Below are 14,079 nucleotides of genomic sequence, written 5' to 3'. Positions count from 1 at the left end.
CAAACATTTTTTAAAGTATGCAAGTACATGTTGGCCCTTCAAAAATATTATTGCTTGTTGCCCAGTTTCATGGATTTAACAGTTATTGACCTGCCATATGAAGCTGAAGCATACATAGACAGATAAGATTATTTATTTAATACATAAAAGGTGATAGTATAATGTTTTTCAAGTATAATTAGAATAAAATTTCAACTTGATTCATCCAAATCTGGTAAAAGTTTAGAGATAAAATTATGGGGACCTTTGATCCATGTAGTAACATTTTAACCCCGTATTTTTGGGTATATTAGCTTGCGGTTCACTCCTGCAAGGTTACTTTAGGAAATCAGTCACTGTTTAGAAAATTCTTCCAACTTTGTTGTTAATTCTCTAGGCAGAGCGCAACTCATCCCAGAAAACGGTAATCACATTACAAATCCGAATCCTAATCATTTCCTAATAAAAAAAGCCGACTAGATTCAATGTACTTTATTTCAAGACAAAAAAATGTAGGTAACGCCACGCCAGATAATCTTAATTTTCCATTAATTCTTTCTTTTGCAAAATCTCTAACCCCCACCATTTTCTCTCGTTTCTCCGCTTATATATAGCTTCCGATCCCCACTTCTCTTCACCACACCGCTCTTCAATTCCCTGTCACCAATCCTGTTTAGTCCTTCAATTCTGCTATCACCGATTACGTCCAAACAAGCCCACCAACAAAACCAAAAAAACATATAAAAGACTCAAGGGGAAGTTGGGTTCATTCTTCATTTCTGTTCCACGAGAATTAATTATGGCGGAAACCCAGAGCCGTGGCTTTGTTTTTTCCGGAAAGAAGAGAGCTGCGGGGGCTGATGACTTCGACGGGGATGATCTTTTCATGTCCAAGAAATCAATGTTGCCAACACTGGCACCAGCATGGGAAAACGACCCTGCCGCTGCATTAGCCAGCGCGCGGCATGAATTCGGTGAGCATGGTGGCGTTAACATGTCCATCGAGGCCTCTGCCACCTTCACCGTCATGGAACCTGAGACCATGCGCCGTATGTTCGCCGGTGAACTCGGCCCTGATCGTGATTTCTTCATTTATAGCCGTCACTTCAACCCCACTGTCTTAAATCTTGGCCGTCAGATGGCAGCGCTGGAAGGAACCGAAGCTGCCTATTGCACTGCTAGCGGTAATTTTTCTGTTACACCCGTTATTACACGTAAAAATCTAATTAACATTCTTATCAACATTGTTAATTTTGTGGTTAATTTGATTTCGTGACGCCTTAAAAAAAAAAATTGATTTCGTGACAGGTATGTCTGCTATTTCTTCCGTCCTGTTGCAACTCTGCAGCAGCGGCGGACACGTGGTGGCATCGAGGACTCTCTACGGGGGGACACATGCACTTCTAACCCATTTCTTGCCCAGAGCATGTGGCATCACAACCACGTTCGTGGACGTCTGTGATCACGAAGCAGTGAGAAATGCCATCGTCGGAGGAAGGACCAAAGTTTTGTATTTCGAGTCCATGTCTAACCCAACACTCACCGTAGCCAACATTCCGGAGCTAAGCAGGATAGCACACGAAAAGGGGACCACGGTGGTGGTAGACAACACCTTCGCTCCCATGGTTCTTTCCCCTGCTCGGCTTGGTGCTGATGTGGTTGTCCATAGTATCTCCAAGTTCATCAGCGGTGGGGCCGATGTTATTGCAGGTGCGTGTTGTCTCGTATGTTTCTATTTTTACCGTACACGTGTCAGGCATTCATCCCTCTGTTTCACGTTCGAAACAGTGACATCAATGACGTGTGATCCTGTGATTAATCAAGTTGAATGGTGGGTAATGAAAAAGATAAATATGTTTTGACTGATTCATAAGATGGGAAACAAATAAGATTTCTGGTATGGAAACAAAAACTCTGAAAAGAATTGACTAGATAATTAAATAGAAAAACATGCTTCGGGATAGTGGGGGCAACTTATCTCGTGAATGATGCTTCTACTGATGATCACTTGCAAAGCAGCCAATTAATGGTTAAGTTTCGTTTTCCAGCTAGCTTTTATGGCTGACAAGGATATTCTCCTGCATTTTTACTAATTTCAATGTTTCACCGATAAGATCATCATCATGTTGCATATGATGATGTGTGGTGTGCGTTCAGTTCCTCCTTTTCTTTCCCTCTTATGGATAAGCTTTCATGTGATGTGTTTTGTCTTTTGTATTTTTTTCTGATAAATTCTGTATACCAACTTAAAGTTCCAAGGCTTTAAATTGACATTTCTAGTTGAAAAGAAAAATTAAGCATCTTCTCTACAAAAGTTTTCAATAATTATTTTATCCTCATGTTTGCCTAGTTAACTTCTAGGCAAAACTGGCTAGTCAAAACCATTAATTCTTGTTAAATATGAAAGCTCTTTTTAATTTCATTTCTGAACACGTAACCTTAGCATTCATATCAGTTTATTGATATTGGAATATACTATCATTGTCTGCTTATCTTGGAAGTGTCCACCATTTTGGCAATCCTCAGGTGCTGTTTGTGGTCCTGCAAGCCTGGTGAACTCCATGATGGACCTTCATCAAGGTGCTCTGATGCTTCTGGGCCCGACCATGAACGCCAAGGTGGCCTTTGAACTCTCTGAGAGGATTCCTCATTTGGGCCTGAGAATGAAGGAGCACTGCAGAAGAGCCTTGGCTTTTGCCACTAGAATGAAGAAATTGGGGCTCAAGGTCATATACCCGGGCCTCGAGGACCACCCCCAACACAAGCTATTGAAGTCCATGGCCAATAAGGAATATGGGTTTGGCGGGCTTCTTTGCGTTGACATGGAATCGGAAGAAAGAGCCAACAGGTTGATGCACCACTTGCAGAACTATACTCAATTTGGTTTGATGGCGGTGAGCTTGGGTTACTATGAGACTCTAATGTCTTGCTCCGGTAGTAGTACAAGTAGTGAACTGAATGCTGAAGAGAAGGCCCTTGCCGGCATTTCGCCAGGGCTGGTGAGGATGTCGATTGGATACATTGGGACACTGGAGCAGCGGTGGAGCCAACTAGAGAAGGCGCTTTCGAGGATGCAGGAATCCACCTTATTCAATAAAAACTGATGTTCTCTAATGTTCAATAATGGGTTGGTCCCTAGTTCATGTATAGAAGGTTTCCCTTTGTGTTATTTCACTTGTTAGATGCTGGACCTTTTGCATAATATAACGTTTCTTAATTTTTAATAAGCAAAAAAAGCTTCAACTTCAACAAGTCTTTTCTGGATGAGAACAAGATTGAAGATATAATATGATATAACCATAGAGTTACTCGGTATGGAGTCATTGACAACAAAGATAACTCCCTCAGCCATAGCCATCACAGGTCTCTTTTCAATTTGATTTTGCCCGTATTCAACTCTGAACTTTCCTATCTTCCTAGCATTTGTGTCCAAAAGAAAAAAGAAGAAGATTCCCTGAATCCGCTATCTAGTATCGATACGTGGCCTAATGGTCTTTTCCTCCCGTTACTTTCTTGCCGCCGGGCCCAGCATTTGTGTTATGCCGCAGCCTACAGTTAAAATTAGGCTACTAGTGAGAGCCGACTGACTTTTGCTCAAATTAGGCTAAATGTATAAGATTTAAAATTCATCAAATTTTTCATTTCAAGATTCAAGAATTATTTTATTTAAATTAGAATGTAAATTTTTTAATGATAAAAGTTAATAAATTATTATTTTTAAAATTAAGATATTTAGATCTATATTTATTAAAAATAACTTCACCTAACAATCATTAATCGTATTAATTATATTTGTTAACTTTTGTAATTAATTAATTTTTTAAAATAAATAAAATTTAAAAGACTACAGTTTAATGTAAATAAAATAATAAATTAAATCTTAAAAAAAATATTTGAAGAAATGTTAAATTATATAAATAAGCATTTAGCCTTAAAGTCGAATCAACATATGAAGAGGGTAACGGCCGGAATATGGCCCAAAGGGATAGGCTTTCAAGCAATGAAAATGTTTTAAGTCCTGAGTCACAGATTTCACTGCCCTATCTCTTTGGGCTTGGAACCCAAAGAAATAAGAGCTAATCGAGGCAAGGACCACTCCCTCTGCCAGCATTCACCCAATAAGAGAAAAAGGACATGAAATATATATAACATAAGAAAATGCTTTGTAAAAACTTAGCCAGCGACTCTTATGCATTGGTAGATGTCAACATCAGTGGTAAATTATTCTTGCTAAAGTAAAAGTAACAAGCTATATGGAATGGAATACATGAAACTAATTTTCAAGGTTCTTTTAAGTAATTAAGGGATTTTTTTTAATTAAAAGAAAAAAAATTCAAATTTTATTTTTTATGAAGAAAATCACATATCAATCAATGAATCAAATTCTTGAATGCAAATAATTAAGTAATTTAATTATCGTCTAATACCAAAAACAAAAATACTTTCCTTCATGATGATATGGATAATATATATTTTTAAAGTGATCACTAAATTGACTTGTAATTCACTCATATAGACATTTTCCACACACTAATTATAGACCTAAAAAGTTTAGGCCTATAGTTTGGAAAATCTCGTCCTAAGATTATAGCCGTTCTGGTTATGGCATCAACAAAAGTGATTTTGGTTAAGAAAATAATCATTACATAGTCTACAGTTGCAATGTTTTAATATAACATAAATCATCTTCAAAGGAATTTCAAGCAAATTTAATTATGTACTTAAAAAAAAGTGCATTATCCCCAGGACAAGAATTTACATCATTCAGTCAGCAAAGTTTCCGTTGAATGCTCCATTCAAATATTAATCGGTTGGCTGTGGCTTGTCAGTGCGCATGATCACCCGCAAACCCGGCATATATTCCTACTTCTCTGCTCTCTCACGTTATTATTATTATAATGAAATTACCAGTTCAATCTGCTTGACGTCGTGCCCTTGAACTTGATTGTGTTTTTCATGGATAAATCTTTGGTGATGGATGAAAGCAAAGGACTGTATGTTTCACCTAATTGCTTCACTCATAAACTTCCAGATTTCCCTCCTTCAATCACAATGTTTGCCATATTAACATTATCTCGATTAAAATACAGCATATGTCAAAATTATTGCATTTAATTACATGTTGATCCATTACCAATATATCATCATGATGATCATATATCATATGGCAGACAGTGCTTTAAATTCTTCCAATATATAAAGTTGTAAACAATAATTTGTGAAAGAAAGTATTAACTAGCGACAAGGAACGAGCATCTAGGCTTTAGGAGAGAACAGTTTCATTTGCCTTGTGATTTCATATCAATTTGAATGGAATGAAACTAAATTGGTGCAGAGAATTAGACAAAAGAAGGCAAAAAAAAGGGTCTTACATTTCCTTATCTACAATAATGCATATTGATTTATTGTGATTATTCTTCTTCTTAATGAGAACATTGTGGGTTTCTTCTCCCATAAGATGTAACCCCAAAAGGAATGAATATGGTCATCATCAATCAAGCAGGGGAGGACCATGGTGGGACTTGTTAAGAAGGACAATGCGTGTTCAAAAAGACAGCAAAATATCAGCCATATATATAATAATTATGCAAGCCTTAGTTAGCCCAGTAGTCATCCTGTGCCGATTATTTGAAGTCTTATTTTTGTCCCCATGCTTTTCTGGGTATCTCTCTATCTCTTTGGGTACATAATCACTTTAGCAAATCTGTACGGCAATTCCCCCTCGTAATCATGGTTTGATCCATCTGTACTAGGATCTCATTTGGTAACCACACCTTGCTCTGTCCCGGGGATAACAACGAATCAATCAAGATTTTCATGTATGGCCCATGTAGAGACACGAGCATGTGTCATTATGAACATAACATTTCCAATCGCAAGAGATTCAGAAATCAAGAAATAGTTGTACTACTCTAGAATTTGAAGTGGCCAAAAAAAGCTTTGGATTTACATTTGATTTGTTTTATCAGCTGATCCAGCTAGGCGGGTGCATGAAATTAGGACGTGTGAGAGTGATGTGAATGCACCGAGCCAAGGCCAAGAGACATTGGTTTAACCGAAAATTGGACATTTTCTATATGCTTTTGCACACAAGAACGATTGGCTTTTTCTAACTTGGGGTTTTATAAGGCGGCTATTATTGCAACAGACGGGGAAGATCACAATCAGTGTCTGGGGCAATAGACAAAAGTTGTTTCAATGTGAAGTACTTTTCACGAAAGTACCATTAGTGTCTTTCGATCCATGTGCATTTCACGTGCCATCGACTAGTTGCTTGTCATAAGCGATGGCCCTAGCGAAGGGGAAGAGCTTTGGAGAGGCCCCCGAACCCAAAGTTTAGATAATGGAAAAACTCACGAAGACAAAAAGGCAAGGTCGTCTATGTACTTGTGTTTTCTAAAGATGATAGCAATTGTTCGTCAGTAACATCAAAATCGTGCTTTTTATCATTCTTTTTTCCTAAGCTAAAAAGGAAAAAGGAGACCGGAAATCGTATATCCCCTCCAGTCTCCAGCTCTCTGCTCTGCCATTTTCTTCTTTTGAAAATGAAAATTCATTCATTTTATTTGCATACATGATATAGACAGAGTATCCATAAATAGATGGATAAATAAATTAAAATTAGTCATGTAAAACGATACATGCAACCCTATAGTACTTGGTCAATAAAAATCACTTTTCAAAAAAAAAAAAAAACCCTATAGTACCTGGACCGGAATTTGAATATAATTAGCTAATCAAAACTCCTTTTGGTTATTTGTCACCTTTGCATGTAGTTCTATATATGTGAATTCATTCGAGTTCTAAAGATATGGTTTAAGGTATGGTTCCAAGAAAAGAAGAAGGATAAAGTTTTGCAGATCAAGAAAAAACAGTACTAGCTACAACGTTGTTGAAAACCCAAGAAGAAATTATAGTAAAAAATACAAAAATAATTGCTACATAAAATTCCACATATACCACCATGTTAATTAACTCCCCACTTCTGAGATTTTGCCTAACTCAGATTAGTGGGGATTTTCTTCAATAGTTAAGTCACACAGTAAAACGTAGCGTCTTCTTTCTTCTCATAAATCTCTCTCCCTTTGTCTTTGATAAAAATCGAGATTTGATATTTGAAAATTTGGATACAACTATGAAATACCGGCTAAGCGCGTCAGTCTAAGAGTAAGGGCTATATATATTGGCTTATAGCAATGGAAGGTTGTCCGTTTTTCCTGTATTCTTTCTTGATCTGTCACACTGGTTCATCTTTATTGTACTGAATAGGATAGATAAGCATCCAACTAATGTTCCACTCTTTTAGCTTCCTGCTGCATCACCTAACCCTTTTAGCTTTTCAATATAGTATAATTGGCAGCCTACAGCTGACAGAAGACAGTATTAGTCCTTTTTTACACACATTTGGTCGTCATATATATTACCTGCTTCTTGAAATGCACAATGTTGTCCACTTTCGCTTCTCCTTGTTGTTCCATGAACGGTTTAAAAAGAAGGTGTCTTGGACACTTTTGTGCAGAAAAGGAGAGCTGTTACGTTTTATTGAAAGCACATACATGCGGCAACGTGAATAGCAACAAGATGACTCTTATAGTGAATTGTGATGTCTGCATCAAATTTCATGGCCCACTGCTAAGGAAACGTATATACTACTACTAAGCAAAGTAATTAGGCAATCAAATTAAAGCATGATGAGCAACATTTTGGGCCTGCTGTTATTAATTAGGGCTTAAATTTTGTCCTCCTTTTTCGATTGGATTAAGGTGAACAGAAGCCAATCATGGGGAACCCTGTTGTGCTCATTTGTTGTCACCGTGGTGGATATTCGATCCGTTTAGGAATGAATATTCCATTAGTGGTTTAATCTTGTGAATTTTCTAAGCTGCTGCTTTTGGAATAAGAAATGAAACCCAAAAGATCAAAACCATATTTCAGTTAAATAGTTCTAATTTATACATTGCCGTGGCTCTAGCTTATTGTTAGATTGTCCGTATGATAGAAAAGTAGGTTAAGATCAACACACGGCGCATTGACATTTATAGAGAGAAACACGTGCTATATGTACATTTTTAGGTCCAGCATATCTAACAGGTTGCTAATTAAGGATAATCGCTTTTGTTGCGATTGAACACATCACAACTTGTACGATTATCGTTTCAAACGGTTCTCACTTGTTTTCTCATTTTTATCTGCGCCTAGGGTGCACCTTGACCTTCAGAGGATTAGCCATTTCACAGGAGAGCCTAAGCGTTTCGGTGAGATCAACAGGATTATCATCTGATTGCACCCACTCAAACTCGTGCAACAAGGAGGCGACCCAGAAGCTAACAGTGGCCAAACCCAAAGTCTTTCCGGGGCAACTCCTGCGGCCTGACCCAAATGGCGCCAGCCTGAGGTCAGACCCCAACACAGAGAACTCCACGTCGGCTCTGTCCTTGGACACGAATCTCTCCGGCATGAACTTGAGTGGGTCCGCCCAAACATCTGGGTCCCTGGTGATGGCCCACATGTTAACCATGGCTGTGGTCCCAGCGGGCACGTGATATCCATCAATAGCAGTGTCTGTGATTGCCAAACGGGCCCATGATAGAAGTGGGCCAGGTGGGTGCAGCCTGAGAACCTCCTTCACCACTGCTGGCAGGAAAACCATCGATCGAATGTCTGATTCCATCAACGGCCGTGATCTCCCTACAACTTGATCAAGCTCGGCCTGCACTTTTGATTGGATTTCAGGGTGAAGCACCATTCTCGCAAGTATCCACTCTATTAAAACCGCCACAGTATCAGTTCCCCTAAAGATCATCTCCTGTGTAATGAGTATAGCATGATTAGGAAAAACCGTTTAAATTTTTAATCAAAGGGAAATGCATATATTATAGGAATCTAATCAACAAACTGATCCCAAAGCATTATCAGGATTCCACCTTTGATTCCTTTCCCATACTATGTCACAGCTAGATAACATCATGCAAGAGAAACCAAAAACATGCATATCATAATAAATGCTAACTGTTGCTTTATTAATTATCATGACAATCAGATTGTTACTTACCCAGAGAACTGCAATCATATCGTGGTCTGAGAGTCTATCAGGTCCATTCAGAGAAAGTAAAACGTCCACAAAATCATGGTTTCTTTTCCCAGTTTGGTGTTTATGTTCTTGAATGATTCTGTTAACAAACTTGTTCACTTTGGGAACTAGTTCGGAGCATCGAAGCCGGATTTTTTGAAGGTCTAAACCAGCAAGCCATGGAAGATGATCAGACCAATTGAGCTTCCCTAGTAGGTCGTAACCTTCTTCAACAAGCTGGCTGAGTTCTTCAGTTTCACTATTTGAAGAACCCAGTTGATATTTAATACCAAACACTGAGCACATCATGTTGTTAAGGGAAGCTTTCTTGAGTACATCACGTACAGAGAACTCTCCACCGCGATATGCAATTACAGACACCATTTGGGAGGCGATATCCAACCTCTGTGCTTCGGTGGAGCTGATTTGTTTAGGACAAAAGAGATGTGTTGCAGCAATTCTTCTTAGGGTTCGCCAGTAAACTCCATAAGGAGCAAAACCAATCGCTCTGTTGAACATTAAACGATATGCTGACTCTTTCACTGGACGATCAGCGAAAACAGAACTGTTAAGAATCTCTTTGGCTACATCAGGGTTGCATGTAATGATAACCCGTGTATCACCCAAGCTAAAAGCCATGAGCCGCTTAGCACCAAAAGACTTGGCTGCAGCAAAAAGCTTGCGGTGAGCCAGGTTAACCATGAGGTCCATGCTTCCAAGAACCGGGAACCCTCGCGGCCCTGGAATGATGTTATTGGGTTTTGTGGATGCTGCTCTCTTTCGCAACCAATACTTACCCCAGGCAGGGCCTCCAGGGCACTTCCAGAAGCACAGTGCCATGGCCAGCCAAGCCATGCAAAGAAAAGGAAGAAGTAAAATGGAGTCTAGAGAGGAGAAAGTTTGGCATTTGGAAGCCAGAAACAAAACCCAGAAGCAATCAGAGTGTTTTGCCATTGGAGAAGGAAAATGGGCGATGTTTGTTAATTTGGGAGAGTTATGGGTTTCCTTTTTTGGGTTAAACCATGAAATCGGAGGTTTGCTTATATAGAGATTTTGTGGACTATAGAAGTAACGGTTAAACAGGGCGTTATGAGTTTATCAGCAGTATAACGGAAATAAACAAATGAATGAAAGTTAAAATCGAAATATCAGTGTGCGCCGCCACTAGCATAACGGAAAATGAGATTTGAGGAGGGGGCCATTGCCCCATGCCCCACGCTGGTTCTAGCTCGCGTGGTTGATTTTCTTGGAACAACATAGGCCATAGCCCAGCCAACTAGCAATTTTTGTGGAAGCTGCCATCTTATTCTAGAGCTATCAGAAATCAATGCCTCTCCTCTACGCATCGCTCTCAGAATTTAGGCATCCGCTAGCTAGTGGTCCTGATCCTCCACCTCCGGGCCACATTTTGTCAAATATCACTTGATTGTATACCCAATTTTAACTAGTAGTTTCTTTCTTTTATCATGGCATAAACACAACACTACCACATCGACATGAATGATGAGCAATGAGTTATTAAAATTTCATTAAAATTACGACTTTTTTTTTTTACCATTTAGTCACATCACTCAAGTTTTTATTTGATAAAGAACAGAACAAGAATGACCAGAATTCAGAATCAATCAGTTTAACATATCATTAATAGCAGTTAGTAGTGGCATGTTAAGTTTTAGGCGGTTTAGTTGAATAGAGTAAACTCAAGTGATATTCTATGAAAGTGAAAACATAACATCTCTTCTCACTTAAGGATTTTTTTTTTAATTTATTTTCATGAGAAATAACTTCAACCATAATTCGGATAGTCATTTTCAGACGTCGATTTGAAATTAGATATATATATATTTTTCATTTAAGGAGATTGATTTTAACCTTTCATGAGTTTTTCTTAAAATGAGAAAACAAGGAATTTAATCAGCACGCACTTGAAAGTGAGAGTGGGCCGAAGATCAATAGCCACAAAGATCTTTGATGTTAAGGGGCTTTTTACAACAGAAAAAAATCTTAAGCAGCTCAACAAAGTTACTTGACGTTAACACATGTCTGGTGTCTATGCTATCGTGTCCCTCAGTTGAACCCACGAATCTGGCATGGATTTAGGCACTAACCCCAGTACAGCGAGTAGCCAAAGCCCACGTGGACCTGCGGGTCGGAACGCCACGTGTTCCATGCATCCTCAATTTCCTTTCCCCTGCACCAAAGCTTCTGTTCATGACTCCACGCGTCTAAGGTCCCATGAAAGGGCTTTAGGACACCCACCGTCCCTTTTCCCGTTGTTTTGTCTAAATCATGTGCCCTTGAGAGAGCAGGGACATTGTTGTCATATTCAAACATAGGACAACACAAAATAATAATCCAAGGACCAGTCTGAGTCATTTCTCCCCGAGGTAGGTCCCACTTGAAAATCCACCCCCGACAGTTGGTCCCAGGTGGTCAAAATGTAAGCTGATTATTGGGAGTTTTTACACATTTTAAAACAAAATTGTTAGCTAATGCTGCCTAGTTTTCTTTTAATGATCCGAGACAGACAAAATGTTGCATAGGGGAAGCCAATTATCCCCTTAATGTTCCTTTTTTTCTTTTTGATTATGGAAATGCTTAAATTTTGTTTACATCTATACATGGGCTTGTCAAAATCCTTCTCTTCGCTCAAGTACATTTTTAAATAATTGCTCTTTTGCTTTCACATTGTTTGTTTAGATTCTGATGGGAATCAAATGCTGATAAATTAGAATGATCACCCTATGGAGTTCTCCTTGTGGTTTTGTCCATAGCAAAGGATTGACTTGAATGAACTCGTTCCCAATTTTCTAGGAAAGGAAAACAGCCCTCTTCATTGAACTTGATGATTTCTATCTCAGGAAAGATAATTTTATTTACGCTTGCCTTTTCTCAATTCTCAATCCAAACGCATGATCTCTTTCCTTTTTCTCATATATGCATTTGGAGAAGTTCAAGAAAGATGGAAAAAAGTTATCTTGAAAATTCGCTGCAAAAACTGCAAGCTTAGAATATTGTTCATTAGGTGTGTAACTAAAGTATTTGATAAAATGATGTCATTAGAAGCTCTTATCTACGTGTCTTGCACTTAAAGCACTTGATCCCATGGCCAAAGCCAAAGGTGGGTATGGTTCCTCAACTTTTATATTTCTCTAGTAGTGCGCCTTGGATCGTGCCCTCTAGGCTTTAGGGCAATTAAACAAGAAAGAAAGCCATCTTCCAATGCTTTTTTTTTTTTTTGTCAATTTTCACCTTCCATCTTCTTGTAGCAGCCACCTTGCAGCAATCAAAGGCTTGAAACTCAGACACAATCCTGGCCTTAAAGGTGGCAGGACTTGATATGAATTTAGGATCAATATTTCGCAATGAGGAAAGTTGCAGAGGTAAATTATGGCTAAAATGTGGAAGGAAATTGAAAGGGGAAGTAAGGATAACAAAAGAAAATCCAATTCTGTGGTGATGTTTGCAGCATAATTGGAATAAGATTAAGTGCTTCATTCAAAAGAATCATCAATAGCAGATGCCAGCATAAACAAATAACCTTAATTCATAAGCTGTTGGTTATTATAGAATACTACTATACAAGAGTTGTTTATGCGGAGGTGCAATTATGAATCTCAAAAATATCAATTGCCACAAACTCTTTTAACATTTATATAATGTGAGAGTGACTTAGGAGAATCAAATATATAACATATTGCTAAATGGTTCTTGAGTTTTGAGCAACTCAACAGTATCCTGGATTCTGTTTGAGCTACTTCAGTGTTCTACATGGAGCAAAGAACATTTTACATAATACATTCACATCATATTCCTTCAAGAACAAAGAAGATTTTGATGCTAAAGGAGCTAGGGTTATTGATTATAAAGATAGTCCTTGATTAACAGGCTTTTAATCATTATTTACATGTTACAATTAGTTGATCGACTGAGTCAATGTTCTAAATTAGTGGACTATATTAGTCTTTCCCACTTGAGTAACAAAAAGAGCTTGGGGTGATTGGATTCCATTCGACAACAGAAGAAAAGCAATGGAAGGTTTAAATTAACTCAACCATGAATGGTTGAATGTTTAGCAGGAAATATGTATTATGATCACTGTCCTTTAAGATGCCCTAAGAACTCTTCCAATTAGCTCAAATTACTGATACATCAACAGCATTAATTCTTCATTGTTCTTTTCACAAATCATGAGTTACAAAGTGCACAGAAGGGATTTTAATTATGGCTGAATTTAGATAAATTGGTGGCCTTCTAATTTTGGTTTTTACTGTTACAATTAGATATTAATTTGCAACTCACAATGTTGGGTGCCACATGTACGGTGTAAATCTAAATCTAGGACTTTGATTAAGTATATAACTGGTTTGGAAGTACTCTATTAACACAGAAAAGAAGCACTATCTGTGTTGAAAAGCATATCTAATTAGTAATGAAATAACCATGAAGGAAACGAGGCTTTATTCTTTCCCTGTGGGAAGATTTGATGCCAGATAATGAATAGTTTAGTGATTTGATTATGTTCAACTTGAAAGCTTAAAGGGTTGCTATCCAGAACAGAACATCCATCTCCATAGTTTTCTCTATAATTTGATATATTAAATGGTTAGTGACATACAAGTTGCTATTGCATATCAGTTCTCTCTTTTTCTTCTCAGCAAATAGGGTAGCAAATCACTAATTTGAAGGTCCATTAAAGTTGCCACAATCTAAAATCCTAGAAACTAATGATTATTAACCAAGTTGATTTAGGTGTGATCAAATCAGATCTTGGTTCTCTTTCTTGATTCGGATTTGAAATTCGATGAACTTGACCGCGGTAAATGGCTATAGATTTCACTGTACTGGGTCAAAAGCAAAAGCTTTAGATTTCACTTGGCTAGAAAGCTCGGTGGGGTGGATCCAGTTTGTTCCAAAATATGTTCTGCAATCTGCAATCATGGGAAGACTGAGACTAGGCCACATTTGAGTGCCGTAGGCGGCTGAGAGATTCATATGATTCATATGGTCTAAATTTGAATTTTCCTTTC

General features: G+C 38.1%; 2 protein-coding genes across 2 annotated transcripts; one reads left to right on the top strand and one right to left on the bottom strand.

The window, feature by feature from the left end:
- LOC18605977 (methionine gamma-lyase) lies at positions 502-3,228 on the top strand. Its single transcript, XM_007039332.2, has 3 exons — positions 502-1,163; positions 1,288-1,689; positions 2,506-3,228. Exons 1-3 carry the CDS (start codon positions 779-781, stop codon positions 3,081-3,083), a joined length of 1,365 nt encoding a protein of 454 aa, XP_007039394.1. The 5' UTR covers positions 502-778; the 3' UTR covers positions 3,084-3,228.
- LOC18605976 (cytochrome P450 78A3) lies at positions 7,973-10,149 on the bottom strand. The gene is made up of 2 exons (XM_018117954.1): positions 9,032-10,149; positions 7,973-8,785 (listed from the first exon to the last, which is right to left on the bottom strand). Exons 1-2 carry the CDS (start codon positions 10,001-10,003, stop codon positions 8,165-8,167), a joined length of 1,593 nt encoding a protein of 530 aa, XP_017973443.1. The 5' UTR covers positions 10,004-10,149; the 3' UTR covers positions 7,973-8,164.

Source organism: Theobroma cacao, chromosome 3 (assembly GCF_000208745.1).
Source record: "Theobroma cacao cultivar B97-61/B2 chromosome 3, Criollo_cocoa_genome_V2, whole genome shotgun sequence".
Classification (NCBI taxonomy): Eukaryota; Viridiplantae; Streptophyta; class Magnoliopsida; order Malvales; family Malvaceae; genus Theobroma; species Theobroma cacao.
The sequence above is the reverse complement of the archived record's forward strand: the minus strand, read 5'-3'. Positions and strand labels throughout refer to the sequence as shown.

What these genes read in the sequence shown, in the direction of transcription:
- LOC18605977 (XM_007039332.2), top strand. Translation starts at nt 779, where the DNA reads ATGGCGGAAACCCAGAGCCGTGGCTTTGTTTTTTCCGGAAAGAAGAGA. An exon ending in TGCCTATTGCACTGCTAGCG is followed by an intron (nt 1,164 to 1,287) that starts GTAATTTTTCTG and finishes ATTTCGTGACAG; the next exon opens with GTATGTCTGCTATTTCTTCC. An exon ending in TGGGGCCGATGTTATTGCAG is followed by an intron (nt 1,690 to 2,505) that starts GTGCGTGTTGTC and finishes GGCAATCCTCAG; the next exon opens with GTGCTGTTTGTGGTCCTGCA.
- LOC18605976 (XM_018117954.1), bottom strand. Translation starts at nt 10,003, where the DNA reads ATGGCAAAACACTCTGATTGCTTCTGGGTTTTGTTTCTGGCTTCCAAA. An exon ending in ATATGATTGCAGTTCTCTGG is followed by an intron (nt 8,786 to 9,031) that starts GTAAGTAACAAT and finishes CTCATTACACAG; the next exon opens with GAGATGATCTTTAGGGGAAC.